This window comes from Oryx dammah, unplaced genomic scaffold (assembly GCF_014754425.2).
Source record: "Oryx dammah isolate SB20612 unplaced genomic scaffold, SCBI_Odam_1.1 HiC_scaffold_9, whole genome shotgun sequence".
Classification (NCBI taxonomy): domain Eukaryota; kingdom Metazoa; phylum Chordata; class Mammalia; order Artiodactyla; family Bovidae; genus Oryx; species Oryx dammah.
The window spans coordinates 10,705,831-10,732,974 of record NW_024070193.1 but is presented as its reverse complement, the minus strand read 5'-3'; the positions used below and the strand labels follow the sequence as shown (position 1 = coordinate 10,732,974).

The following is a 27,144-nucleotide window of genomic DNA, read 5'->3' as shown; positions in this document are numbered from 1 at the left end:
TGGTGGCATTCCCTACTCTGAGTGTCAGTGTTTCCAAGAGAGACCTTGGGCCCTGGAAGGAGCCACCACAAGGCCTGCCTTCCACTGGGCAGAGCTGCTCTGAGCCACTTCCCCGTCTCTCCTCAGTTAAGGCCAGGGCCAGGTGGAGGCCAGCTCAAGGCCCCAGGAGGGCTGAGGGAGGCTCCCTTGTCTTTCCTACTCTGTGAACTGTAAAACTGGCCTTTCCCCACTGTTTCCCTGGAGGATGATTGAGGGAAGTGTCTTGGAAGGGGAGTAGTCCCAGAATCTGAAGCTCTTCCATAGCGGTTTTCTCGTTATGAGGCCAAAGACACTAAAGGTTCTCTGAGCGGTAGTGACGGATAACCAGTCCCCTCAGAGAGGGGTGCAAAGGGGAACCCTGCTCTCCTCACAACCACCAGCAGGGCTTCCCGTGGGACCCGGATCTGTGCACAAACTCACGGCTGCACGTGGACTAATGTGTCGAAGGTTCCAGTTAGCCACTTCAGCTCAGGGTATCATGAGGCTGAGAACCATAAGTGTTAAGCGAAAGTCGTTCAGTCATGTCCGACTCTTTGCAACCCCATAGACTGTAGATTCTCCAAGCCAGAATACTGGAGTGGGTAGCCTTTCCCTTCTCCAGGGGATCTTCTCAACCCAGGGAGTGAACCTAGGTCTCCCGCATTGAGACCTCTAGGAATGACCCAATTCTATCCCAGCCATACAGCACGGCCCAGGCTGGTAGCAGGAGCTGGACCCTGCTTAGGGGTTGAGAGGAGTCGGACCTCCATGGCTTCCATGGAGGGATCAGCCTGGATTCAAGGGCTGTTGTGCTCAGTTCAGTCACGGTACTTGCTCACCTTGCACTCTGCTCATTCTCACATACTCCTGGGTGCTGGGCTGGCCATGTGACTTTGTGGGAGTCAGGACTGGGCCTGGATCCAGTCTCTGAGGTCCTCTCTGAGGGCCTCGGTGGCCCTCATGCCACTGGAGATGGGCTATGGAGGCCAGCTTTGCTCTCCCCTGATCCCAGTCCCATTCCCCAGAGCGCCCGGACCCGAGGCTGGTCTCTCAGTCCCACCCTGGGCAGCTTCTAGTCCTCTCGCTCCAGCAGAGGGCCAGCTTGAGGGAGCCCAAGCAGCTGAGGTCTCCTGGGTGTAAGGGTTCCCTCCCCCTTCCCCAGCCACCTCACTGCTCAGAGGAAGTGTTCAATGCAATCTATCATGTACCTCAAATTCTTTCCATGTCTATTTCCAAATTCTAATTCCAAAGCCACTTGCACGTTTAGGTATTAAGAGCAGTAACAATAAAGAATTCGCCTCCAACACAGGAGATACAGGAGACAAGGGCTGGATCCCTGGTCAGGAAGGGCTCCTGGAGGAGGAGATGGCAACCCACTTACAGTACTCTTGCCTGGAGAATCCCATGGACAGAGGAGCCTGGCAAGCTACAGTCCATGGGGTCGCAAAGAGTCAGACACGCCTGAGTGACTTCACTTTCACTTTTCACTTTCATGCATTGGAGACAGAAATGGCAACCCACTCCAGTGTTCTTGCCGAGAGAATCCCAGGGACAGGGGAGCCTGGTGGGCTGTCTATGGGGTTGCACAGAGTCGGACACGACTGAAGTGACTTAGCAGCAGCAGCAGCAGGGAAGAATCCATCCCCTCACTTTCTGCAGCATCTTGAAGCCGTCTGCACTCCACGGCTCAAGAGCCACTCCCCAGCACTGGCATCACTTTGACCTCTGCTGCCATCGTAACATCTCCTTTTCTCTGACACTTGTGATTATACTGAGCCCACCTGAATAGTCCAGGATAATCTTTCCACTTCAAGACCCTTAACTTAATCAAATCTGCAAAGTTCCTTTTGCCATGTAGCGCAATGTATCCCCAAGTTTAGGGGATGAGGCCGTGGGCATCTTTGGGGCCATTATCCTGCCTTCCACAGGAGGGGGAAGACTGCTTTGCCAGCCCCAATCCCCACCCATGATGCCCTGTCCTAGGACGGAGGTGTCACGGAGGGTGGAGACCAGGCTGCTGCTCTGGCCAACACTGGCTGGGGGCTGCTGGGGCCCAGAGCTCCAGGAAACATGGTGCCTGCCCCCACTGCCGACAAGGACAGCCTGTACTCAGCGTGGCTGCTGTGCAGAGATCAGGTGCACTTGAGCCCTCAAACTGGCTATGGCTCAACTCAAACAGCTGCCGGGCCTGGGTGGGAGGCCAGGCCCTCCCTACTGTGACCAGAATACCCGACAGCTACTGTCGGCTGTGATGTGAGCCACATGGGAAATTCCAGCTACATTTCGGCAAACGCACACACTGTTCGATTACTGGTGGACATCTGTTGGGCTTAGGGTACGCCAGACGCACATGGGACCCCAGAGAGAAGAGACAGGAAGGCTCCCAAAAGAATGTCATTGTTACCAGAAGTGGCCTAAGGGCTGGTGGCGAGAACACAGAGGTCAGGGTGGGTGTTTCGGAGGAGACAGCATTTGTGTTGGAGCTTGAAGGAGAGGATTATCTGGACTGGCAGTGGTGGGCAAGGGCATTTCTGATGAACGTACAGCTGGGGCAAAGGGAAAGAGGGGTGTTTGGGGAATGGAGAGTTACGCAGGGAAGCTGGAGTCTAGGGCAGTGGAAAAAAGAATCCAGAGGTGGACAGGGGGGGACATGCTGCCTGCACAGGTTACAGTTCCCAAACTCAGTCAGCAGTGGAACTGTTTCAACGGAAGCCTACTCAGAGCACCGATGAGGGTTTGGTAGGGCCCTCCAAGACCTTCCCACAGCCATCCTCCCCCAGCCCTTCAGATCTGGACTTGGCCAGACACAGACACCACTCAGGTCATGGGGAACCAGCCAAGGGTTTTGGGCAGGGATTGGGCGAAGTTAACGGCCCAGGGTCCAGGTAGGGGTAGGGGAGAGCAGAAAGGATACATACCAGTAAAGCAGCCAGATGGGCCCCATTGAGAGTCATGGGCAGCTGGGAAAAGCATCCAACTTGAGGCAGTCTCAGTTTCCTCCAGTGTCAGAGGAGATGGAATTGTTTTCCCAGAATACAGCCATCAGGGACTCCTATACCCTCTGCCTATGCTTGTGGCTCCAGCTGAAGGAGACTGCGTGGACAGAAGCCAGATCCCTTAAGACCTCCGGGGCTTGCAGAGCCTGGACTCCCCCATTAGCACCACATCCTCCTGCTACCATCTCCAGGGCTCCATGACACAGGCTGAAGGAGGCAGCCCCTCTTTGACTCTGGCCCCAGGAAGGAGGGAGGAGACAGGGCAGGAGAGTGGCTTTCCCTGGGCTGGAGCCACTGGCTTCTCTGGCGTGGACCTTGGGGCACTCAGGCCCTGGTGAGGAGGGCGAGGAGACTGAGGGGAGATCTGGCTGCCAGGCCACCAGCCTCTTGGTGTCTCCATCTCCAGAGGGCAGAGAAAAGTCAAGAGCCCAAGACTGAAATCCCTGCCCTCCCTCCTTTCCAGACTGCCATGTCTTTCTGCCTATTTCATGTAGGTGCCAAGCACAGGACACACACATGCAGGAACATGGCCCTCTTTATTTCTACCCTCCCAGGAAGGCAATGAAAGCACTCACAGTGCCCCATGAAAGGTACAACCCATGGTCTCTTCAAAATCATATTAAGATAAAGCACTTGGTTCCATTTCTTAGACTTGGAAGCTAAGGCTGAGAAAGGGGAAGTCACCTATCCCCTCACACCCTAGTGACAGGCAGTTGCCAGGTTCTGCACCCAGGCTGGTGTGGCTCCAACACTGGACCTCTACATCCAAGTTTCAATCAAGCCAGCGGCTGCAGGCTTGAGGTCCGAGGTTCACTTGACACAAACTTCTTTCCCAGGGTTCTCAGGCCTCATGGGAGGAAGCTCTCCCCAAGGGTGCCTCCTGCTTCAGTGACCCCAACTGCTCCTACACTCTCACTCGGCATTCTGTCCTCTTGGGAAGCCATGTCCACATACTTGCCAAGGCCTTTCCTCGGTAATGGGCCTGAGGCCAGAAGGGTAGGACCATCAGGGAAGCTGGGGTTGTGGGATAAGGAGGCAACAGACTGCTAGGTCAGGGCAGCTATCCTGAGATGTTGTGAAGACAGTAAGAGGACAGGGGTAGGAGGAGAGGAAGGGCAATACCGTGAGGTAGGCAGAGGTCTGAGAGCACACGGGGGCTCTGAAAGCCTATCTCACCCTTCCAGGTAACTTCTGGAGCAGTCTTAAAGGGGAGTCTCTGGCTCCTCCTCAAAGGAAGCCATGGGCAGGCACCTCGAGGTCCACCCAGCTTAGGCTGGATAAGGAGCAGGACAGGGTATTGCTAGGAACTGCAGTGTGGCCTCTGTGAAGGCAAATACCATGACCAGCAAGGGAGTCGTTCAGGCCAGATGTGACTCCAGCAAACAGACTCCCCGCAAGGCAGGGACCTAACTTCCCATTGCCACTTGGCCTCCTCCCATCACAGGAACTCAGGCAAGCCATGTCTTCTCTTGGGAGTGGGTCCTCTGATACCAGCTATATAATTCACCTGGCTGACAGCAAAATACAGCTGCCACCTTGCAGTGGCCTTGGAACCAGAAGAGCCAGTTTCTCACAGGGAAGGTCCCACTGCAAGACACAGCCCTGGAACCCAGCCTCCTGGCTCCATCAGAGGATGCTGTCTACCAGATCACACTGCCTCTGGCCACCACATCACCAGGTCAGGCTTTGAAATGACTGGGCTGGGCGGATGGGAAAGGGAGTTCAACAGAATGAGCAAGCCTAGTCTGCCATGTTCCCCGAGACCTCCCCTGATGCAGGCTAACACCAGCACCTGCCAGCCTGGAGGTTTCCTGTCACTGCTGACAGAAGGGCTGGGCCTTTAGGCCTCCTGGAAACCACATGTCTGCAGACCAGAGCTAGGGTGGAGGTCTGTCTGGCTCAGCTTCTCACTCTTCCCAGCTACAACCAGGGATGGAGGGGTTTTCAGAAACCCCAAAGCTGAGGTGGAAGGAATGTTTTACCTGGAAACTATGGGAATAAAAAGCAAACACGAGCCCTGTGCACCCCTCACTGGCTCAAGCCTTCAATTAAGTAGTGGAAATGTGACCCTAGAACTGCACAGCAAGGCCCCTCGGCTATGGCCCCTCCAGGAAGCAGGCGCCATCCCCAAGCTCAAGCTCAGATGAGGTTCTTGTGCTCAGAGCCCAGGCCCAGTCGGTGGGGCGGTGGGGGTGGGGTGGGGGCTGTGGGGGTGTGTTAAGTGTACCCGAGCCACTGAACGGCTAAGCCAGCCCTCAGAAGGGAGCCACTCAGTGCCAAGCACCCCAGCTTCAAGGCCAGAAGGAGCAACCACGTGCCTGTCTCTACACTGCCACCCACAAACCCACCAGCTGGGGCCTGCCAGCCAGACCTGCTAGGGCAGAAGGAAGCTCTCACCCCAAGCAGAGCCTAGGGGCAAGGCATCAGGGGACCCACACATCGCAATAACAAAACATTAGGCCACCACTTGTTGGTCTCTTGCCACTTTATTGGCCGTATCTTCCAACATCCCCAGAGCAATTCCCCTAAAGACACAGCGACCTGCCTTGGCCACACTGACACAATGGAGCCACACTGGGAACCTGGGTCCGCTCAGCTCCTGAGCTGCACTGTGGGCGCCCTTGCCCTTTGCTGCCCCAGGAAGGACCCTCCCACCCTTGCTCCCATTCCCCAGTCTCCTAGAAACCACGGAGCCCTGGGAAATGCCACAAGCATCCGGGGTTCTAGACAGCACAATCTACCTCCCTCCAAGTAGCATTCCTGGTAGAAACGTCAGCCAGGCACTCTGGCAGGTTGTCGCCCTGGCCAGGCATCCACAGGGGAACCACACTGTGGCCCAGACCTCCTGATATGTAGGAACCGCGGCCTAGAGAGACAGGGACAAGCGGCCAGTTACTACCTGGGCCCTGGTGAATGAGCAGGGAGTGGGAAGCGCACACCTGCCCCACGGCCAGAGGTATGATGGTAAGCGTGGAAGGACCAGCATGGCTGGTCCATGGGGGTTGGGGACAGGGCTGAGTCTCACCTCCCACAGAAGTCCCTGCGCACAGCCACAAGATTGAGGGACAGGTCAGGCTGGCTCTGAAGCCAGCTGCCAACGAGCTCTGGGTGTCGTGGGTCCACTTCCAAGAAGATGCTTCTGTGCGAGGGAGAAATGGGTCAGCTCAGTTGGGCAAGGCTGGACCTGCACTTCTGGGTTGCTGGAGCTGGGAGGGGTGACGGCCAAAGCAGGCCCAATACACATCGGCGGGGAGCAGGCTGCAGAGGTCAGACCCAGGAGACACCCCCTCCGTACCCAGAGTCCTTCAAGAGCTGAGGAGCCAGGGCCAGGATGTGGGTAATGATGTCCATGCCCTCCTCACCACCATCCAGGGCTACTGGGTCTTCATATCTGAAGAGGAAAACAGTGGGAGGTGAGGGCCTGTGATGAGGTATCTAAAAAGTATGGAGAAGCTAAACAGGGCTTCCATAGAGGGTTCTATGGAACTTATATTCTGGGCTCAAAGTCTGAGGTCCCATAGAGAGGTCCCCAAATGGTGGCAGCTCCAATGCCCCCCTCCACAGGCACCCCCCAAATGGAGCAGTGCTGGGCATGCTCAGCAAATCCCACTGACTGACTGTCCTCAGGGCATGAGGGTCTCCCCACAGTGGTGTTCCTATTCTTGGCCTGGGGAAGCCAAGAGCTGGCACTAATCACTCCTAAGAGTCAGGAAGTGGGAAGCCAGGAAGCACCCTGACACATATTACCATGGCCTCCTCCAGAGGCTCCTGGGCGACCCCTGGTTCTCAGCCCATTTGAGAGCAGGATGGCTCAGTGAAAAGCCTGGAGTAGGGTCATAGTCCCAGTTTTCCAGCTAAGCCCCCAAACAATCTTGGACAAGTCACCTTACGTCTCTAGACCTCAGTCTTCTGGAAAATGGTGCACCCATCCAAGCACCTTCCAGGTATCGTATACTGTTGTCTGCGATCTTAGTCATCACTGAGTCCGCCCCCTGGCCCAACAAAGCTCCACCAGTCCCCTTTCAGAGGCAGGAAACCAAGGCTCAGAGAGGTTCACTGGTCTTTAGTGGGAAGGCAGGTGCTGAACCCAAGTAGGTCTGTGGGTTCCAGAGTGAGGCTCTCTTTCATCACCACTGCTCCTTTCAGCCCCCCAGCCTCCGCATCCCTCCCAGTGTGGTCCTCCAGGGCAGACCCACTCCACTAGGCCTCAGGCCTGGCCTCCCTGGTCTACCCCACACCTGAGGATCTCAGGAGCCAGCTTCTCCATGTCCCGGTGGAAGACGTAGGGAGGGTTGCTGACGACCACGTCCACAGGGCCCCAGGATAGAAGGTGTGCCCAGCTCACCACTGTGGTCAAAGGGAACACATGGCAGAGAACAGAAGGTGAAAGGTGGAAGATCCACGCACTGTGACCCTTGGGTAATCCCTCTCCCCAGGTCACATATCTCGGCACTATCTCTGGACCTGATAAACTAGACTTGCAGATTAGGGTCCTAGGACCCCGGCCGGCAGCCTGGGTGGGAGTGTATATGTTCTGACATGGCCTGGAGTGTCCCTGACTTCTCTCTTTCCTGTTAAAAATCTCCCCAATAAGCAACACTGTTTAAGTGCCACTTTCAGGCAGCCATCTCTGACCACCTGGCCAAGCAAGAGCCTCTGTTCTCTGCAGCCCCACTCGTCTTGCCACACTCTGCCTCAAAACCAACACAGACTGAGTATATGGAGGGCAAGCCTGGCCTGTGCCAGTTGATTTCTAGTGGCTCTGTTTCCTGGCCCCATCCTGTGCCACGTGTCATGCTCCATGGAGATAGTACATGAAGCTCAAGGATACTGTGGGGATGTGACGGAATCTGAAATGAAGCCAGAACTCCCAGGACACGCTGTATGGGCCAGGCAGACACTCAAGTATTTTGGTCCCCAGGGTTTTCTAGAGCTTCTGCTTACCTCTTGACAACAGCAAGCCCTAATAAAACTCATTCACTATGGATGATACGAAAGGCAAAAAAGACCTTGTGCCTGGTTCCTTCATGGGTCAGGTCAGCCCAGGAGGCAAAGGGGACTTGCCTGTCCTCAGCAAGGGTTGGTCTGAGATTGTGTGTGGGTGAGTGAATGAAGGGGGGAAAAGCCCTCCCTCCATCTCTGTAGAGTGCCTCATCCAGCCAGCAGCACCTGGACCCAGAATCTCCACCCAGGGAAGGGGAGTGGGAAAGGTACCTGAGGTCACATCGAAGGGGGCGATCTGAATCCTGTCCTGCAACCGAAGCCTGGAGAGACAGGAAGAGAGAGGTGAGCACGGTGGGTGGGAATAGACCCCTACCTCTGGCTACCAAGTCTTGGGAGATTAAACCCTTCTTGGACCAGCAAGAAACTTGGTTGTCCACTGTCCATTTGTAACCCTGTGGGACCTACAGCAGGCCACCCCCACTGCCTCCTCCTTCTTGGGTGTGAAGGTCAGTGGGTTTAATACCTAGACAGGGGTTGAGATCAGGCCCTAAAATCTGACTCCCCCAACTTGACCCTCTGCCCTCAAGCCCACCTACCTCTGAGCATTCTCATGGGTCAGGCAGACGGCGGCTTCTCCCTTATCCACAGCAATGACTCGGCTCTACCTCAAAACAAGGGTACATGGGAGGCAGGATGTTCAGAGAGGCCAGGTTTGGGGACCAGAGCCCTCCTCCAACCCTCTACTAGAAGAGGAAGGTAATGCTCAATAGCTTTTCCCTCTCTGCGGCCAGAGTCTGGCCAGATGGAAGGGCATGGGACTTAGAGGCTGTGGCCATGTGGGCCAGGGCAGGTGTCTTCCTCCTACTTCCCATTATTTTCCCCTAAGTACTTCTGATAGAGAGAGGCGGGGGAGGGATTAGCAGGAAGGGCAGCGAGTGCCAGTCTACCCATGCACAGGGGGCTCACCTGGGGAAGCCTGCTCAGCAAGCTGAGGGAGATGGCTCCTGATCCACAGCCCACCTCCAAGATGAGGGGGCTGCTTTCAGCTCCCACCACACGGGGTCCTTGGGTCACCTCCTCCAGCACCCATTCAACCAGCTCCTGCAAGGCAGACAGATCTCAGAGTTGGTGCTGAGCTGCCCCTATGTGAATGGAGGAGGGGGATGACCAAAGCCAGACTGAACTTCATGTCAGCTGGGGCTACCGGCAGGTCACTGTCCGTCTATGTCTCTGCTTTCCTGTCTGTAAATAGGAGCATGCTGCTGCTGCTAAGTTGCTTCAGTCGTGTCCGACTGTGCGATCCCAGAGATGGGAGCCCACCAGGCTCCCCTGTCCCTGGGATTCTCCAGGCAAGAACACTGGAGTGGGGTGCCATTTCCTTCTCCAACGCATGAAAGTGGAAAGTGAAAGTGAAGCCGCTCAGTCGTGTCCGACTCTTCGCGACTCCATGGACTGCAGCCTACCAGGCACCTCCGTCCATGGGATCTTCCAGGCAAGAGTACTGGAGTGGGGTGCCATTGCCTTCTCCACAATAGGAGCATAGCTAAGGATAACACACCTCACTGGGGACGAATGGAGATTAAACAGAAGCATATTCATGAAGCATTGATCCCATGCATGGTACACCATAGGTGTCCAGTCAGCCCCAGCTAATCCCTTTACAGATAGCCTCTTGTTTTGTGCTTATACCAAAGTTAAGAAACATACTTGATGGTCCCTGGCCACCCACTCTGTGCCTGGCCCTGCTCCTAGAACATTCCCTGTATTAATCTGTTAATTAAACCCTACTGAGGAAAGTGAGGCCCAGGAGTCAAGGTCTCACCAGGAGACTGGCCTACAGCTCATGGTGGCCAAGGGGCCAATGTGTCCCCAGCTTCCTCACAGCCTCCCCAGAGAGGCCCCAAGGTCAAAGGGACAGGGAATTCCCTCCAGGAGGAGCTGTGGCAGGGGGGTGATACAGCCTTACCTGAGCCCCATATCTGAAGGGGACTGTGGCATACACAGGGCATGGGATAAGTGGGCATGGCAGAGTAGGAGGTGCCTAACTACACTGTACCTGCCTTGGCGGCAGGGCAACATTTTCAGACACTGTCACTCTAGAAACTACAGTTTCAAGTCTCACTCACCTATCTGCCACCTGCAGATTGTGGATGGATACAATACAGCATGAAGGTGAGGGTGAAGGGCCGCTGCTGCCCATTGCCCCAAATGTTTCTGACAGCAGTAGAGTGGGGGCTCAAGGAGCCAGGCATGGAACAGGGGAAGGGCAGTACAGTCCCTTCTCAAAGGGACCTGTCCTCTGGAAGAGGGCTGGAGAGGGCCCCTTGGGGCCTGAGGACTCCTGGAGTTCCAGGCAGGGTTGGCTCAGGGAATGAGGGGAGGGGTCAGGAAGTGGGTGTTTCCCTCATATGAAAGAGAGCCACTTCCCCCGGGCTCTCTCTCCCATGACTTTCCTCACTATGGGCCTAGGTCTAGGGCGGGGTGTGCTTCTCCCGCCAGACTGAATGCTCCATGATGCAAAGCCCAGGGGTTATCCCACCAGTGTGTCCCACACGGGCAGAGCTTGGTCCACAGAGAGACCTCTTGGCTACTCCCCAAGGGCTGGGCAAGCTCTCAGTGGCTGCAGGAAGTTACCCTCCAAGCCTCAGACTCCTCTGTCCATCCAAGTCTCAATGTCAACAGTTACACCCAACAGGGCAGAGGGCTCCAGATCACTCAGACCCATTTTCCATTTAAGTTCTTCAGTGCTGAGTCCCCAGAAGTATTTCATCCTCCCAGGCACCTCAACCCAGGAGCAAAGCTCACCTGTCCCCAGGGTAGCAAGTCCAAGGCAGGTAGAACTTGGCCAGTGGGTCCAACCTTTCCTATTCCAAGCCCCTTCTGCACCAAACTGCTACCAAAGGGTGAGACAGCCCGTCTCCAGCCAGAAAGGGCTTCCCCTCACTTGTTCCCACCATCCCCGTACCAGGCACCACTGGGCAACTGGAGTGCTGGCAGCAAGCTGGGTCCATAGCACTGGGGCCAGCACAGAGCCAGCAGTCTAGGGCTGTAGCCGGGAGGCTGCGGTCTCAGTGGCGAGACCAAGTACTGAGCAGCCAGTCGGACAGATGAAACTTGTCAGGAGTGTGAGCTTCTCTTGGTTTCCGGGCCATAGACTTACCCTGGCTGGAGAATGACCCCTTAGTCAACCACACTGGCCAGCCACCTCACAGAGACACCCTGACCTCAGAAACACACACCACACGTGTGAATGGCTACCCTGGGCAAGGTATGAATCTGAGAGACTGGGCCGCCAGTGCCCCTCTGCCTCTCTCACACTCCAAACTATGGAGGGATCATTTTGGCTGTAGGACCACCTGAGACACAGTGGGTAGGGGTGGAGATCACTCTTAACAGGTCCAGAAACTCTCTTTCTCACCTAGAAAAGTGCCTCCTCATCTGAGAGTTGGTGGCTCCTTGGAAGAACTGAAAATCAAGCTGGTCACAGGCACAGGGCACCTTTTCCAGGTGAACAAGGGAAGAATCCAAGAACACAGCAGGACGGGAGCAGAGGGGAACGTAGGAAGGAGGCAAAGAGCATGCAGCTGTTGGCTCTGCCTGGAGCCACTGCCTCCACAGGATTCCACAGCCCTCAAGAGGTTGGGCCAAGGCCTCAGCAGGACCTGGGTGCCAGGAGCACCCACACTGCCATTACATTCTTGATGGGGCAGCCCCAGGAAGGGGGCACTGCCTCCTGTAAGCTAATCACAGACAGGGCATTGAGCCTCCCACACCCCACCAGGCTGGGCAGGAACAGTTCACACTTCCAGCCTTGGGTTTCCTACTGTACATATCACCAGGCTGGGGACTGCAGCACCTCCCCACCCCCAGGGAAAACCCAACTGGTCAGGCCACATGCCGCCTACAACTCTGCATTTCAGAATTCTGCACCCATCATCAGAAACCACCTTCAATCGATGGAGAGAACACAATCAGCACGGCCCCTCCCATGCACTCATTCTCCCCACTCCCCGCCACAGGCCACGTCCTCTCAAGTTCTTGGTAAGGCACCCCCTGATGCGGCTTTACGCTGGGGCAACCTGGCAAGTTCTGAGAAATGTGTGTACAGTGAGGCAAGGACCTGGCCTCCCCACCGCAGCCTCCCTCCTCTCCCCCACCTCTCCCACCCTTGACAGCAGAGCCACTCTCCTGGCCCAGATCCACCCAGGAAAGGCGGGGGGCAGGGAGGGCCACATGGGAACCGGAAGTACACACCCAACACTCAGAACCCTGAAACATGCAGTTGGTGCCAGGTCAGCTCTGAAGGGACTTAAAGGTCATCGGGGTAGCTTCCTTCCAATGCCCTGACCCTGGGCAGCCTCAGGGGATGGTAAGTGACCTCCTGGCCAGATGTTGCACGCTTGGAGAAGCGACAGATTGCCCCCCCGCAAAGCCTGCAGGTAGCAGGCCCATCCTCCTCCGGCTCTGCACCCATCCCAGCTCATCCAGTCCAAGATGGGGCAGCCCCTGTGAGGGAAGGGGCCCTGACCCAGGAGACAGGATGTCCGAGTGCTGCCTCATGGCCCCTGCCCAGGCAGCCCTGTGACCTCAGCAAGGTCTCAGACTCCCTATTGTCTCTGCCCTGACACTGGGCGGTAAGGTGAGGACCTGGCCCCCTAGCCACATGATGTAGAGGGCAGTGGGGTCAGAGGGTTTCTCGGCTGACGGGGAGGCTAGGAAAGTGAGGAGGGGCTCTGGGTCCCTGGCTGGAGCAGGTGGATGAGGTCTGATCTGCCCCAGAAATGGGTGTGCCTCTTCTCAGAACCTGGTGCCCTCTGACTTGTCTATCATCCCCCACTGTGCTACCCTGCCACCTGTTCTCCTCTCTCTGGCTACCAGCTCTGCCACCTATAAGGTGAGGGGAAGCCCAAGACCCTAGAAAGCATTTCTCCCAGGATTAAGGTGCCTCACCTACAGAAAGCATGTTGGGACCACACGTTCCTTAGTCCTAGTAAACTGAGAAACACAGGCAGTGATCTGACTAGAAAGTGGATGGAAAAGGTAAAAGGATTCGAACTATTCCCTGGTCTGGAAGCCCAACCCTCTCATTATCTGGGTCCAGAGAGGGCGGTGGTAAGCTCCCCGAGGTCACAAAGCTGCCCCAGGCTTCTAGGTGTTCAGCGGGAGCCCTCTCCACTCCGCCCTGCCTCCTGAGGAAGAGGAGGCACTTGTTTCCCATGGGTTCGGTTGGCTATGGGCCCGTGGGACAGGTCCTAGGGAAATGACAGGAATAGGCTGAGCACTTGGTGGGCAGCACTAGTTGGGCCATCGTGAGCCACTGACAGCCAAGGGCTGGGACAGTGGCCTGGGAAGTGATGACAATCAAGGAGGGCAGCAAGAGACCTCTTTCCTTTTGGCCCCACCGATCCAGCCAGCCAGGAAGGGCGCTGTCTCTAAGGGATAGCAATAATGGGGCCCGGGCGCCCCCTGGTGGAAGTCTGGGACAAGACAGGCACCCTGAACCCCTTCATCCCATCCTGTCTAGTCCAACGGGCACACCTACCTCCGTTTCTGGCCTAGGGATGAAAACTGGGGGTGCCATCTTCAGATTGAGACCCTGAAAGTCCCACTCACCAAGGATGTACTGCACAGGCATCCTGCAGAGAGGAAAGAAGAGGATCATCAGGGCCAGCAAATGGACCAACAGGGCCATGTCTCGGTTGGGATACCACTGTGGCAAAGGTGTCGGGGAGGGTCACACCTCCTGTGCCCTGGAACTCCTAACCAAGCCCATCTTCTTTCTATTTATTACCTCTCTCATCACTCTCATCCCAATACCTTCCAAGTCCTTGGACACTTTCTTCCTCCTTGACCATGAATTTGATGGGGCTGGAGGAAGCTGGACCCTGCTCCCCACACAGAGCCCTCAGGTTTGGTCCATGGCACTCACCGTTGCAACCGGTAGCTACCCAGCTCCTGGATACACTGTAGCTGCCAAGGGGTTAGGGGTTGGGTCCAAAGTCCTGGCCTCAGGCTCTGAAACTGACGCATAGAGAACATGAGTGGCTGGCTCCCCTGACCCAGGTTTCTTTCATTGATGATGCCGGTGGGTCCAACACTGGCCACCCTGGTCATCCCTGAAGCCCTGGTGCCTGGCACACAGTAATAGTCTCTTGGATGGATGACTTAAGTACTTGCTTAAGACATTCCTTCAGAAAAATCCCATCATTCTCAGCTCTGCACTCTCAGTGGAGTGGAAAAGGCTGGATATCCCTTCCCCGGGGCCTCCCTCCTCCCACTTCCTGCCCCCCCGACAACACTGCACTTAACTGTTTTGGCTCCAAGGACATGAGCCACGATGTACTCACTGGATTCTCGGGCCTCAGGGATGCCCTTCTCCTCAAAGATCGCTGTCCAGTGGCTGACCACTTCAGTGGCACTCAACAACCCAGCCGGAGGCTGATGGGGTTTCCATGAGCTGAAGGCGCAGCCCCAAATGCCTTTCCTCCACCCCAGGCCAGAGAGGAGGGCCCTCAGCATTCTGCCCTGATGCTCCACGTCTCAGGGAAAGGATCCCTTGAGTACTTCCCCGAGGTGCCCAACTCTTTCTTGTGATGTCAGCTGCTGAGGATGGTGACTGGCCTCAGCTGGAAGGAGATGGAGTGGTCACAGGCTCTTGGTCCTCAGTATGGCTGGTCCTCAGACACGGCTGCCCTGGAATAGGGAAGGAAAATCAGAGCAGCAGCTGAGCCTCGCGGGACTCACTCTTCTCTGACCTGTTGCCTGTGAGAGGGCATACTTTGCTGTTCCCTATATTCAAAAGCAGAGACATTACTTTGCCGACTAAGGTCCGTCTAGTCAAGGCTATGGTTTTTCCTGTGGTCATGTATGGATGTGAGAATTGGACTGTGAAGAAGGCTGAGCGCTGAAGAATTGATGCTTTTGAACTGTGGTGTTGAAGAAGACTCTTGAGAGTCTTTTGGATTGCAAGGAGATCCAACCAATCCATTCTGAAGCAGATCAGCCCTGGGATTTCTTTGGAAGGAATGATGCTAAAGCTGAAACTCCAGGACTTTGGCCACCTCATGCGAAGAGTTGACTCATTGGAGGGATTGGGGGCAGGAGGAGAAGGGGACAACAGAGGATGAGAGGGCTGGATGGCATCACTGACTCGATGGACTTGAGTCTGAGTGAACTCCGGGAGTTGGTGATGGACAGGGAGGCCTGGCGTGCTGCGATTCATGGGGTTGCAAAGAGTCGGACACGACTGAGTGACTGAATTGAACTGACTCCATTTTATACCCTCACCCACCTATTTGAGTTTTCTTGCCTTGGTCAGTGACATTTTCTTCAGGTCTTTGGCTCAAGTAATCTGAATCCATGGTTCAGTCCCTGATAATAAATGGGCTGGCAGGCTTGGGGTTTGGAGAGATCTATTTGACCCAGAGAACGTGACCTTAGGAAACTCATTATTTCTGAGCTTTAGTTTCCTCCTCCATACAGGAGAGGAAAGAAATAACACAAACTCCCTGGTGAGCAGTGCCTCAATCAATGAATGTCAAGGGCCTGGGAGGCATCTCAACACACAGAGGGAGTCAATGTTACATGCTCTTAACTAGTATTACTAGGGGAAAAGACTGCTTTTGCCTGGGAGTTTTGCTTCCGACATTTAGCATGTACTGTCACTGATTTGTGGGCTTCCCAGGTGGAGCTAGTGGTAAAGAACCTGCCTGCCAATGTTGGAGATGTAAGAGGCGCAGGTTGGATCCCTGGGTTGGGAAAACCCCTTGGAGGAGCGCATGGCAGCCCACTCCAGTATTCTTGCCTAGAGAATCCCATGAACAGAGGAGCCTGGCCGGTAACAGTCCACAGGGTCGCAAAGAGTTGGACACAAAGCGATTTAGCACACATACACATTGTTGATTGGTATGCTGAAAATCATCCCTCCACCCAATGTAACCCATGGTCCTAAACACCAGCATAAACTGCCAACTAAAAATCTGACAATTTGTGGGACCTCCCTGGTGGTCCAGTGGTTTGGAATCTGCCAGACAGTGCAGGGGACACAGGTTCAATGCCTGGTCAGGGAGGATCTCTCATGCCATGGGCCAATGAACCACAACTACTGAAAACCGCAGGCCCTAGAGCCTGTGCTCTGCAACAAAAGAAGCCACCACAATGAGAAGCTCCCCCCCTCCATTGAAACAAGAGAAAGCCTGAATACAACAAGGAAGACCCTAGACCCAGCGCAAACAAAAATAAAGACAGAAATAAATAACTTTTAGATGACAATTTTTGTTAACTTTATATTAAAATATATATATTATAACACATTATAATCACAAATTATATTATATATCACCAACACATTTAGCTGAAGATTTCAAATCAGTGGCTTCCTTTTCTCTTACAAAGACCTCGTTTCAAACTAGCCTTTATTAAACAACTGTTAGGTGCCGCTCTTCAGAGACAAGCAGGAAGGAAAAGAAGACTGCGGACGGGAAGCAACCTGCCCAAAGCTACCTAGCTAGTAACCGTTCCAGGCAAGACACAAACCCTTCGGACTCCTGAGGCAGCTCTGACTACCAGAGTGCGGCCCAAGGAGCAGGGGAGGCCTGAAGTCAGGCGCAGCTTCTTCCCTCTCAGTTCTCACGGAAAGACTGCCTCTAACCAAGCCTGTTTCTCCATCTGTACAACGGGGACACAGACTTTCTGAGGAAGGCTACCAGCACTCTGAAGAACTCGAGGTCTCGAGGGCGTTGCTCATACCTTTCTAATAGGTTACTCCTCTCTCCCGCCATCCTGAAGAAACTGCCGTGGGTTCGGCTCCCGGATGTGCATAACCCGGATGTGAGCGCCCTCCCGAGAGGCTCTGCTTCCGGGGTTGGTTCAACTGAGAAAGGGCTCGGGTGGATTCCGTCGACCAGCTCCAGGGTTCCTAGAGCCGCTGGGTTGCACCTCGGACGCCCCTGCGGGCCAGTGGCGGCGGGGTGGGTATGAACGCCTTGCACACTATTTCCGCAGTCGCACGGTGGGAAAGGGTGGCGTTGTGTTAAGGTTGCTCCCCAGTCTTCCTGAAGGTCACAGCAGGAATACGGCTTTAGCCTGCGGTGTCTGGTACCGAGTCCGGAGCTGTGTAGGTCGCCCGAACGGAGGCGTGTCATCAGCTGGCCAGGAGTTCAAGGGATCGGGCGCTATGCGCAGGGGCGTGGCCTAGCAGAGACCTCGTACGGGTAGAGCGGTACGTGGGCGTAGCCCAGTGTTGGGGGCGGGCACTAATTTGAGGAGTGGCATCCAATGTTCAGGACCTGGACAGGACCACTGTCCAGAACCAGGTGGCGACTGGACCCCAGGGCCGCTCTTGACCCTCTAACCCCGTTTTAGAGTTTGGAGCAGGCAGCTCTAAATTGGAAGTATTAGTAGACCAGGGTTTGGGTCCTGAGTCGTTCGGGGGGCTTTGTCCAGGTCCTCTCCGTGTGCCTCAGTTCCTCCTATAAAATTCATGGCAGGGTCTCTCAAGTGTGGCCTGCCAATGCCACTCCCCTCTGCCCTCGAGTCTATTGTTAACTAGATCACTGTTGACTAAACTACTGTTGAACATGCAGTTTCCGAGGCTCCGTCCCAGACCCGGGGATCTGTATCTGTAACAAGCTATTAACAAGCGATCCCCATAAGTTCCTCTGAAAACCTGAGAATTAGAAGGTATCTGAAAGCTCCTCACTGTAGAGGTGATCGCACTCTGGATGGAGGGGTATATATAGGTTTTCCTGGGTCCAGGTGCCCAGTAATGCCTCTCCAATAATAATACCGTCCCATCTCCCTATTTCTCTGAAAGATGCCTCATTTCTAGCCAGAGGTGGGTACCGTTTGCCAACAGCCCTCACACCAGAGCCCATCTGAGCAGGAAGCTGAGAGCCAGGGAGGAGAAGCATCTTGCTCTAGTTCACCAAGCTAGTGGAGCGTCCAGCCAGAGTTCAACGCTGGCTCAAGGACTCCTAGTTTGGTGCTCTCCCCAAACCTGTGCCCACCTGCATTTGGGGAGCGCGAGTCTGTCCGGGTGGAGATGAAGCCCGGTCTAGCCGGTGGCCAGAGTTCCGTCCTTAAGAAAGGCCTGGCCGCCCACAGTCCCTCGAGCGATTCTACATGGGACAGGGAGAATGAGCAGTGGTCTGCAAGAACTGCGACCCGGCTCCCGCTCTGGCTGGGGGCAGAGCCAGATCTGAGCGGCAGGCCAGCGGACCAATGCAGAGCCGGCTCTGGGCCTGACAGCCAATCCGGAGCCGGGGGCGCGGGGCTGGCAGGGAGGAGAATAGCTGGAGCATCGCGGAGACGCCGGGCTGCTGGCCTCAGCCCCACCCCCGCGGTGGGTCCCGGCCCAGCCTGTCCCTGTCCAGGCTGGCATAGCGAGCGCTCGGCTGTGGGCGGTGCGACGTCACAGGCACAGCCCAGGAGGTCCACCCAGGGAGGGCGGACCTCGGGTCGGACCCGCCGCCCCCTACCCTAGGACCTGGGGGGTCTCCCCCCCAACCTTGCCCCCGCCTCCTGCCGGTCGCCACCACCCCTAACCTCTCCGGCTGAACTCGGCGCCCCAGAGAGGATTAAGTAAGTGCTGAGGTCGCCGCTTCTGTGCAAGAATGGAGGAATCAGAGGGACGAAGGTGGGGATGGGGATTGGAGTAGCGAGGAATGATGAACCTGGTGGAGAACGGTATGTGGGTTCTCGGAGGTCGTAGCGCCCAACCCTTTTCCTCCCCATTCCTTCTCTTGCCCTTTGGAACATGAGGCAGTCCTGAACAGTGATGAGCAGGGCCCTTTCTCTCCTTTGGAAGGAAGAATAAACAGAGCCCCAGAGCAAGTGTTAAGGGTCTGGCCCAAGGTCACATCTCGGGGTCAGTGGCAGAACCAAGAAAGAACCTGGGACTCCTGACAAGCCCAGCCTACCTAGAGGCAGAGGACAGAGAGCGGTGATGAGCCTCTCCCATCCCATGTTTCTGTGCCAGCCTTGCCCCTTCCTAAGGGGCCATCCTGGGTGTGTGCCCACCTCACACACACCCATGCACCCACACGGGAGGCATCCCACATATACCCATGAGCTAGTGCACAGCGTGTGTGTGCAGCCATGATCTGTGCATTCCTCCTCTCCCTAGGCCTGCCTTTCTGCAGTTTGGCTGGGACTTCTTCCCACTCCGTCTTATCCAGGGCCTTTTGGCCTGGGAAGGCCAAAGTCACAGCCTGGACTGGGCATATCGCCCACCCTCTGCTCCCAAGGGAAGAGGGATGGGTAGGAGAAGTCATCTCAGAGTGGGAGCTCCATTCTTACCTCTGAAGCTTCACTCTCCTTGACTGTCTCCTGGTCCCTGGCAGCCTCTGGCTCTCCTGTAGGGGTCCAGGGACCTGAGAGCCTACAGAGAAAGCCCACCAGAGGCCCTGAATTATGCCTTTCTCTCCTTGTCTTCTGGCCTTGCCACACCTGTCCCTGCCCTCCTTCCAAGCACAGGCTGGACGACACACAGCAGAGTGGGTGCAGGAGCTTCTCTGGCCCCCTTTCCCAAATGGAGTGACCAGAGGGAGAAGAGCTTACACTTACTGGGTGCTTACTGTGGATAAGGGTTGTGCTGAGCTAAGTCATTTCTAGGGACTACTTCATTCTGATACGTCAGTGACCCTCTCACCCTTTCAGTGAGGGAGGTGCCCTTAATGCCTGCAGCTTAGACTCAGGGAAACTGAGACAGGGAGAGGTGGTTGACTTGTCTAGGGTCACTCAGTTAAGTAGCTTGAACCAGAATTCACAGACAGGCTTGTCTGATCATTGTTCAAGGAAAAAGCTGCAGTTTTTTTTTTTTTTTTTTCTCCAAGCAGGAGGTGGGGGATGGTGGCGGGGGGGGGGGGGGAGTATGAAGTTGAAGAGTGTGGGGAGCAGGGGCCGGGGTGGAGAGTGGACTTTTTCTTTCAAGCCTCCCCACTACCTTTCACATTTTCCAAGTATGATCACTGTGATCATCTTACCCACAAAGAGGGGGCAGGGCTTCATTTTCATGTCCCCAAATGCAAGTGGGATCTACAGTATATGAAGACATATCCCGATGGTCCCTGAACTTTCCCTTGCCCTCAGACTTTGATTTCCCCTGTGCCTTCAGAACTTAGGGGAACTTCATCTCACCACAGAGTTCTGTCCTCAGCCTCATGTTTTGTTTTGTTTTTTTTCTTTCCAGCACCCACGGAGCTCCCTTTCAAGGACGGGGCCCCCTGTATGGGTAGTGGGGGCCACAGGTTGGGACACCCCCGGTGTCAAAAGTGAGTGGGGAGGTTGGCTGACCACAAGCAGTCTCTCAGCATCGGCATGGACTCCAGGATCCCATCTGCTCGGGGCTGGATCAGCAGCCGCCCACCCACCTCTGAGTCTGACCTGGAGCCTGGCTCAGACGGGCCAGCTTCCGAGACCACCACCCTCAGCCCAGAAGCCACTAGCTTTAATGACACCAGAATCCCTGACGTGGCTGGTGGCACCGCCGGCGTGGGCACAATGCTTCTGTCCTTCGGGATCATCACCGTCATCGGCCTGACTGTGGCCATGGTGAGAGCTGGGGCAGGCTGGGGCTGGCCCACGTGGCTGTCACTTGGCAGAAGGGTGATCAGCGGTTAGATTTTAGAGAATCTAGTCAGAACACAATAGTCTGTTAGTGATAGTACAATCCTTCCCTTTTCCAAGAATTTGTTTCTATGGGGGCCCAGAGGCCAGAGAGGCTGCCTCCAATCAGAAGAAAAAGAAAAGGTTCTGAGGAACACATGGCATTTTGAGCTGGGTCGTGAAAGCCATGAAGGAGTTGGGTGGAGGACGTTTCAGATGGAGGGTCTTGATGGGCAGAAGTGTGGAAGCAGACAGCAGGCTCTGCGAGCAGTGAGCAGGACAGCGAGGCAAGTGAGCATGGGGGCCTTACAGGAGTAGAGGCCAGAAGATAATTGGGAAAGATCATGGGCTGCAGGGTCTGGATAGGATGCTCTGGGCACAGCAGCGTGCTGGCAGTGTTCATTCATTCACTTGGCAATTATTTCATGGGCACTTGCCCTGGATCAAGCCTTCAGGACCCCAGGGATGAGAGAGAAAAGGTTCTGCAGTTCTTACAGGGAGTGAGAGATAAATACAACCAAAGGTGTGCCAAGGGTAGCCCATACGGACTGGCTTGGGAAATTGGGTGAGGATTGGGGGCTTTCCTAGACTGGGTGGTCAGGGACAGCTGAGGAGGCAACATTAGGGCTGAGACCTCACAATGGAGACCTGTCCCCAGTGTAACAGGAGGGGCAGAGTCAGATAGGGATCAGGGCAGAGATGAGCTGGGCTGAGGCTCCAGGTGTCCCCCTGAGAGTGGATACAATGCTTCCAGATCTGGGATCTGCCGCTGAAAATATGGTCTCTCCCTTGGGAATTCCCTGTAGTCCAGTGGTTAGGACTTGGTGCTTTCACTGCCATGGTCCCGGGTTCAGTCCCTGGTTGGGAACTAAGATCCTGCAGCCAAAAAAAAAAGATGTGGACTCCCCCTTTAAGATGATGCATGGACACTCAGAATGTCACCAGGGAGATTGCATCAGCTGCGACCTGGGATGGGAGGGGTGCACTGTAGGTCCCCCAGCAGGCCCGGCAATGGTGGCATTCGGCCTGCTGCCCCCCACGGGCTCTGACAGCCAGCCTAAGACCTAGGAGCATGTTGCTCTGACAGATAGGGCTGTGGATGGTCCATCATGGCCGGAGCTGCTGGTAAACCATGGTTACCATATGGGCCCCACAGGCTCCGGATCGCTGCCAGGGAGCAACTGCTGTCCAGCAGGCAGGGCCAGGACATGGCACACAGAGCAAGGCCAGGGCCTGCACAGGCTTCTGGGGACAGGGGCAAGGCAAAAGGCCAATGTTTGGCACCCACGTGGTGGTTAACAGGCAGAGCCACCAGAACCTCAGGGATAAAGCAGGGGCTAGACCCAAAGATTTCATCCTGGGAACTTGGGAAGACTTCCTTACTCTTCATTCTGGAGGCACATTCAGAGGGCCAGGATGTATGGCTTTATGTCCCAAAGCAGAGAGATAGGGAGCTTATGGGGCAAAGGCAGTGGAGGGCAGGAAACAGCTCTTGGGCCAGGGCCAGGTCCAGAGAAGTAGGTTCCTTGAGTACTAGGGAATCTGCCCTCATACCAGCCGTGAGCCAGGCCATGCTGTGTGCAAGGAGGAGCAAATCAGTGCCAGGCAGTGTGCCTCACATCAGAGGAGCAGTGCTAGAGGGCTTCCTGGAAGAGGTGGGGCTGCAGCTTGACAGTGAAGGGTGGGAAAGATTTGGAAAGGAAGAAGTGTTGGGGGGAGGTATTATTATTTAGGGCAGAAGGAGCAGCAAGGATGAAGAGTGGAGACTGGTTCTAGCATCTCTTGAAGATCCTTCTGTATCACAGGCCATGGGGCAGGGTAGGGAGTGCAGACCACTGGGGCTGGAGCTGCTGGTTCAGGGCAGGCAGGGGCTGGGCCAGAGACCTGGAACTCCTGTCACCTCCCACTCACAGGAGAGCAAGGGGCCTGCTCACATCCTGGGGGTGGAAGGGGGAGCAAGGGGCACCTCAGTTTCTTTCCACCTTCGGGGTCCCCCAAGAATGAGCAGCAGGAGGAGCTCTGGGCCAGGCTGGAAACAAACCAGATTCAAGCTGTGAATGAGCCATCAAGAGTGTAGGAGACATGGCGGATTTAGGACAGACTCTTGGAACAGGGCTTTCCCCCAGGCAGAAGTGGTCATGTTCCTGGGAGTCAAAACACACCAGTTCAGGGATGAGCAAGATGGTGGCAGACGTCCTTGGGGTCCCTGCCCAGGTGATCACCCATGTCTCACCCCCGTCCTCCCCTTCCTCCCCACTTCTTTCCTCCCCTCCTCCTGCCTCCTCCCCCCTCCTCCCCCGCCCCACTGCCCTGTACCAGGCTTTTCCTGATCCAGCCCGGAGCTCTTGGGTCTGGATGTTTTCTCAGGCTGCCCAGGCCTTTATCTCCAAGTCTGTACAATGGTGGGTGAGGACCCAGGGGTCTTCCTAGGTTCCTCCAGCATCAGGGTTCAGGAGTTTGGTCTGGACTGATGTCCAGGGCCTCAGGTCCTCCTCCTCAACCCCTTTCCACTGAGGACCATCAACCTGCCCGGAAACCCCAGAAACCCAGACCAGAGCCTTGCCCAGAGCCACTGCCCTGCCGAGTCTGGCCTCTGCCTGTCGCCTATACTTTTTACCTATACATGGGGAAAAGTATTGTGCCTGGGGACAGTTGAGAGGATGGGGTGTGCTGAAGTCCCCTCTCCACCCCCACCCTCCACATACTTCAGCCCTGAGGAGGCTGAGGCAGGCATTGAGTGGCTGGGGCCACTGTCAGTATTGGCAGGGTGGGCCCGTGAGTCCCCAGGCCAGGCTTGACTGTGGTTTTCCCAGGCGGGGCTGCTCCCCACCTCTGATGCTCTGCAGCATCTCGTAAATGCCAAATAGGGTAGGAGGTAGGTGTCCGTGGGATGGGGTCACTGAGGACAGGGGTCCTAGAGGTCTCCCATTCATCGGCCTCCGTGTGTCCCCTGTCCTAAGGACTGCTGGGTTAATTAGGGTCTCCTTCCCTGGCCATCTGATGCTGCCTCCCTCTCTTGCAGGTTTTGTACATCAGGAAGAAGAAGAGGTAACTCCCTGGCTGCCCCCAAGACCGAAGCCCATGGGCTGTGCGGGGCTGGACTCTAGGGACGCGGGTGGGGAAGGAGAGTCCTCCCACTATGAAGGTCCCTTTCCCTAGTCAGGGAGTCAGGGTCCCTCCTGCCCACTCAGGATTGGGGGTGACCACTTTCCCTTGGGGAGAGCTGAGCCACCCTTGCCCTGCTGCCATTGACTCCCCTTTCCCTACCCCAGGCCTCCCAGAGGCTGTGGACCACACAAGCCCCTGGCTTAGCCAGTCCCCATGCCCCCCACGGATGACAGCTCTGTGACCCTTGGCCCCATCTGGTCCTAGGGGTGGGCAACTCTCTCTCTCAGGCCACCCTTCTGAGGGACAGAAATGTGCGCAGAAATGTCTTTCATTGAATCCCAGGGAAAATTTTAGGACCGTAAATAGGACTGTGTCTGTGGATCCGCAGGCAGGGCCTGGAGGGCTGGTGGGAGAGGAAGGGCCTGCTCGGCCCCCAGCATTTTCTGCCCCCACCCCCAGGCTGGAGAAGCTACGCCACCAGCTCATGCCTATGTACAACTTCGACCCCACGGAGGAGCAAGACGAACTGGAACAGGAGCTGCTGGAACATGGGCGGGACGCTGCCTCCGTGCAGGCCGCCGCCGCTGGGCAGGCCATACAGGGCAAGGTGGGCACTGGCAGGCTCCTCCACCCAGCCCACAGGCCACTCGCGGCTCTCCCACCCCACCCTCCCTCCTTTCCCGGGCAGCTTTCTAATACCTGCCGTGTGGTGGCAGCTATATGGGCTTTGTCAGGTTGGATTAGAAACGGGTAGAATTGCTCCTTGGCCCCCCACAGATCACCACACAGCCAGGCCGGGGCAGCCTTGGGGTCCAGCCGGCTCTGCCCCTGATCACCAGGTCACTTGGGAAGGTCCATTGGCCTCTCTGAGCCTCAGTTTTCTCATCTGCAAGTGAAAAAATACCCTGATTCTTGCCTTGGGTGCACCCTTGAAACTAGGGGGAAGGCAGGAGGGAATGTTGGGAGGCTGAGACCCTGGGTTCCTCTGCTTCCTGAGATCGCATGCTGAGCGAGTTGTCACTAGGGTCAGATTCTGGCACTTCTGAGTAGACCGGTGGGTTCCCAGTAACTGGCAGACCCCAGGCAGGTGCAGACCCTGGGCAGACACCTGCCGTATCCACAGAGTTGGGTACCTGTATGGTTATCCTGCCAGAGGCACTGGGCTGCCCGGCCACTTGCCAGCAGTCCCTGAGATGTCCGGGGGCCAGAGCCCCATGGAAAGACCTGGCCTATCTGGACCGTGATGCCTGTTTGCATCCCTCCTGGCCTTGATCCCACAGATTGCTAAGGAGTCTAGCCCCACAGAGGCAGCTTTGGGAGACTGGATTCAGGAAGAGTGGAGGCTGGGAGTCAGAGACCCTCTGGTTTGGCTACCAGTTCTGTGTACCTGGATCAGGACTCACACCCCTTTGAGATATTCAGAATATTGGGCTGAGAATCTCTGTCCACCCAACTCCTGGGACGACTGACCATTTGACAGTCGTTTCCTGTGCACCCCCTTAAGGCCAGCCCTTGTGCTGCCGCTTTGGGGCTTGGGGTGCAGAGGTGAGCCCCCTCTGCTGGGAGAAGGCGGTACCTGTGTAATTAATCCTGGGACCCCAGGGAAAGTGCTGCCTCTGGCTGAGAAGGCAAGACGAGCTGGGGATGGCTGTCAGGAGGAGTCATGGGAGGAATCACTTGAGTCAGGTCATACTTCTTGGCTGAGCTTATGGGAGGGCATTCCAGGCAGAAGGCATAGTGGGTGCCAAGTGCAAGTAAGCAGCAGAGGGTGGAGGTAACTGGGTAAGAGAGGGCCTGGCCTCAGCCAAGGTCCCTGATGCCCCCACTGTCTCTGTGCAGACCACGCTCCCCTCTCAGGGCCCAGTGCAGAGGCCCAGTCGGCTGGTGTTCACCGATGTGGCCAATGCCATCCACGCATGAGTAGCCCAGGACCTCTGATGAAGACATCCGCTGCAGTGCCCACAAAGCCACCCACTCCAAGATCACTAAGACCGACTCTCAGGACCTGCCCTGCCGAGGCCCCAGCTGTTCCGAGGACCCAGCTGCTGACTCTCCAGGCTCTAAAAGGGGCCTCGCCACTGCCCCCCGGCCAGGAGGAGGTCTGTCCTTAAGACGGGGATCCGTGAGGTCTTCCAGCCACCCCTCCCCGTTGGCCGGCTATGGGCTAGGTCCAAGCTCGGGGGAGAGCTGAGGGGGAGGGGAGACGGGGGAGCAGGCGCGGAGGGATGCGGGGCCAGACCCGCAGTAAGGCCCCCTGCATGCACATCACCGTGCCCACCTGCGGACACGCGCCTGGGCGAGCACAGCGGGCAGGATGGAGACCCCCGCACTGGCTCCACCCTCCCACTGACCCCCACCCCAAGGCGTGTAGAGGAACATCAAGCGGGCCACCCCTTCTCTGCCATCAGCGTTCAGGGACTGGCGGGAGAGAAGCGGAGCCAAGGGTCCACTGCCCACCGCCTCTCTTCACCGGGCTCTACAAGCCAGTAACCAGCTTCGGGAACAATCCCCTTGTCTTAGTGTTTATTGGGGATCCAGGGTTGGGGGAGAGGCTGCCTGTCTGGGGGCAGCGGTCACGGGTTGCAAGATCTGACTGCCTGAAACAGGGTGGGGATGGCCCCTTGCGGAAGAGAAGAGACCCAGTCTGGGTTTTGATCACCTTTGATCTGCCCACCCTGTGCCCCGAAGGAATTCTGCCAGTCTGAGGCATCTGGGTCAAGCCAGACCCCAAGAACCTGGCGCGGCTCCGCAGGGCACGCATGCGCACAGGAGCATGCCTGCGCCCCGTCTTGCCCAGCCTGGTCGCCGCTGTCCTCCGCTGGTTGGAGCGGACGCGAAGGCGGCAGGTACGAGCCCTCTGTTAGACAAATACCACCCTCAGGATGTGAGGGCCTAGGAGGCCTTCGTGGGGAAGGTTCTGGATTTATTTCCTCCTCTAGATGCTATAAATACGTTAGCATTGGAGCCAACTGGAGGGCTGCGGATAATTTGGGATGCGCAGAAACTGTAATTTAACCCACAGCATCTCCATGTGAGAGCATTAAAGATGTAATTAAGACGTTTACACAAAGAGAGTGTGAGCCTGTGACACTGAGGATATGAAACCCCAGCAGGGGTGGGATGGGTGAGGGGCTGGGGAGAGGGTGTCACTTGGATCCCAGCCATAAGGAGGCAGCCCGGCTGTCTTTCCTTGATCTGTCCAATGCCCGGCTGTTCCGGGGCCTTGAACCTCAGCTGTGGAATGTGTCACCATGCCTGCTATCCCCTTGATTGGAGAGCCAAGTGGACAGGAACTATGGGACCAGAGGAGGGAGGGGGCTTGAGACCCATAGAACCTGTGTCTGAAACACAAAAGAGAAAAAAAAATAATGTGTTTTTTTCCAAAGCACAGGGTTGCAGGGGGGGGGGGGGGGGAAACCCACCTGCAGGGCTCAGAAGGGTTTGGAGGGTTTGGTCACTGGGGTGACCAAAT

At 56.2% G+C, this 27,144-nt stretch overlaps 2 protein-coding genes across 9 annotated transcripts in view; one reads left to right on the top strand and one right to left on the bottom strand.

The window, feature by feature from the left end:
- Positions 1-17,133, bottom strand: part of HEMK1 (HemK methyltransferase family member 1) — a 32,897-nt gene extending 15,764 nt beyond the window's left edge. The window contains exons 1-12 of one of the 7 annotated variants that reach the window (XR_005722192.1): positions 16,707-17,133; positions 14,306-14,651; positions 13,888-13,979; positions 13,501-13,594; positions 11,377-11,456; positions 8,925-9,059; positions 8,555-8,619; positions 8,229-8,278; positions 7,253-7,361; positions 6,310-6,405; positions 6,040-6,153; positions 2,937-5,880 (exon numbers count right to left, since the gene is read on the bottom strand). Coding sequence is in view for 5 of the 7 variants with exons in the window: in XM_040247074.1 (XP_040103008.1) it covers positions 5,787-5,880; positions 6,040-6,153; positions 6,310-6,405; positions 7,253-7,361; positions 8,229-8,278; positions 8,555-8,619; positions 8,925-9,059; positions 13,501-13,594; positions 13,888-13,979; positions 14,268-14,477 (1,059 nt within the window). In the remaining 2 variants the exon portion in view is untranslated. Of the gene's footprint in view, positions 1-2,936; positions 5,881-6,039; positions 6,154-6,309; positions 6,406-6,899; positions 7,007-7,252; positions 7,362-8,228; positions 8,279-8,554; positions 8,620-8,924; positions 9,060-11,376; positions 11,457-13,500; positions 13,595-13,887; positions 14,652-16,706 lie in introns of those variants that run through there. The other 6 variants (XR_005722193.1, XM_040247077.1, XM_040247075.1 and 3 more) reach the window with 6 other exon arrangements.
- Positions 17,134-18,227: 1,094 nt separating this feature from the next.
- Positions 18,228-26,742, top strand: CUNH3orf18 (chromosome unknown C3orf18 homolog). Of its 2 annotated transcripts, none has more exons than XM_040247071.1 (5): positions 18,228-18,539; positions 20,149-20,510; positions 23,587-23,612; positions 24,132-24,279; positions 25,512-26,742. In XM_040247071.1, the coding sequence occupies exons 2-5, from the start codon at positions 20,277-20,279 to the stop codon at positions 25,590-25,592; spliced, it is 489 nt and encodes a 162-aa protein (XP_040103005.1). In that variant the 5' UTR covers positions 18,228-18,539; positions 20,149-20,276; the 3' UTR covers positions 25,593-26,742. The 2 variants fall into 2 exon arrangements, with proteins under 2 accessions (XP_040103005.1, XP_040103006.1); XM_040247072.1 differs by lacking the exon at positions 18,228-18,539 and adding an exon at positions 18,553-18,644 and having other exon boundaries at positions 25,512-26,736.
- Positions 26,743-27,144: the final 402 nt, after the last annotated feature.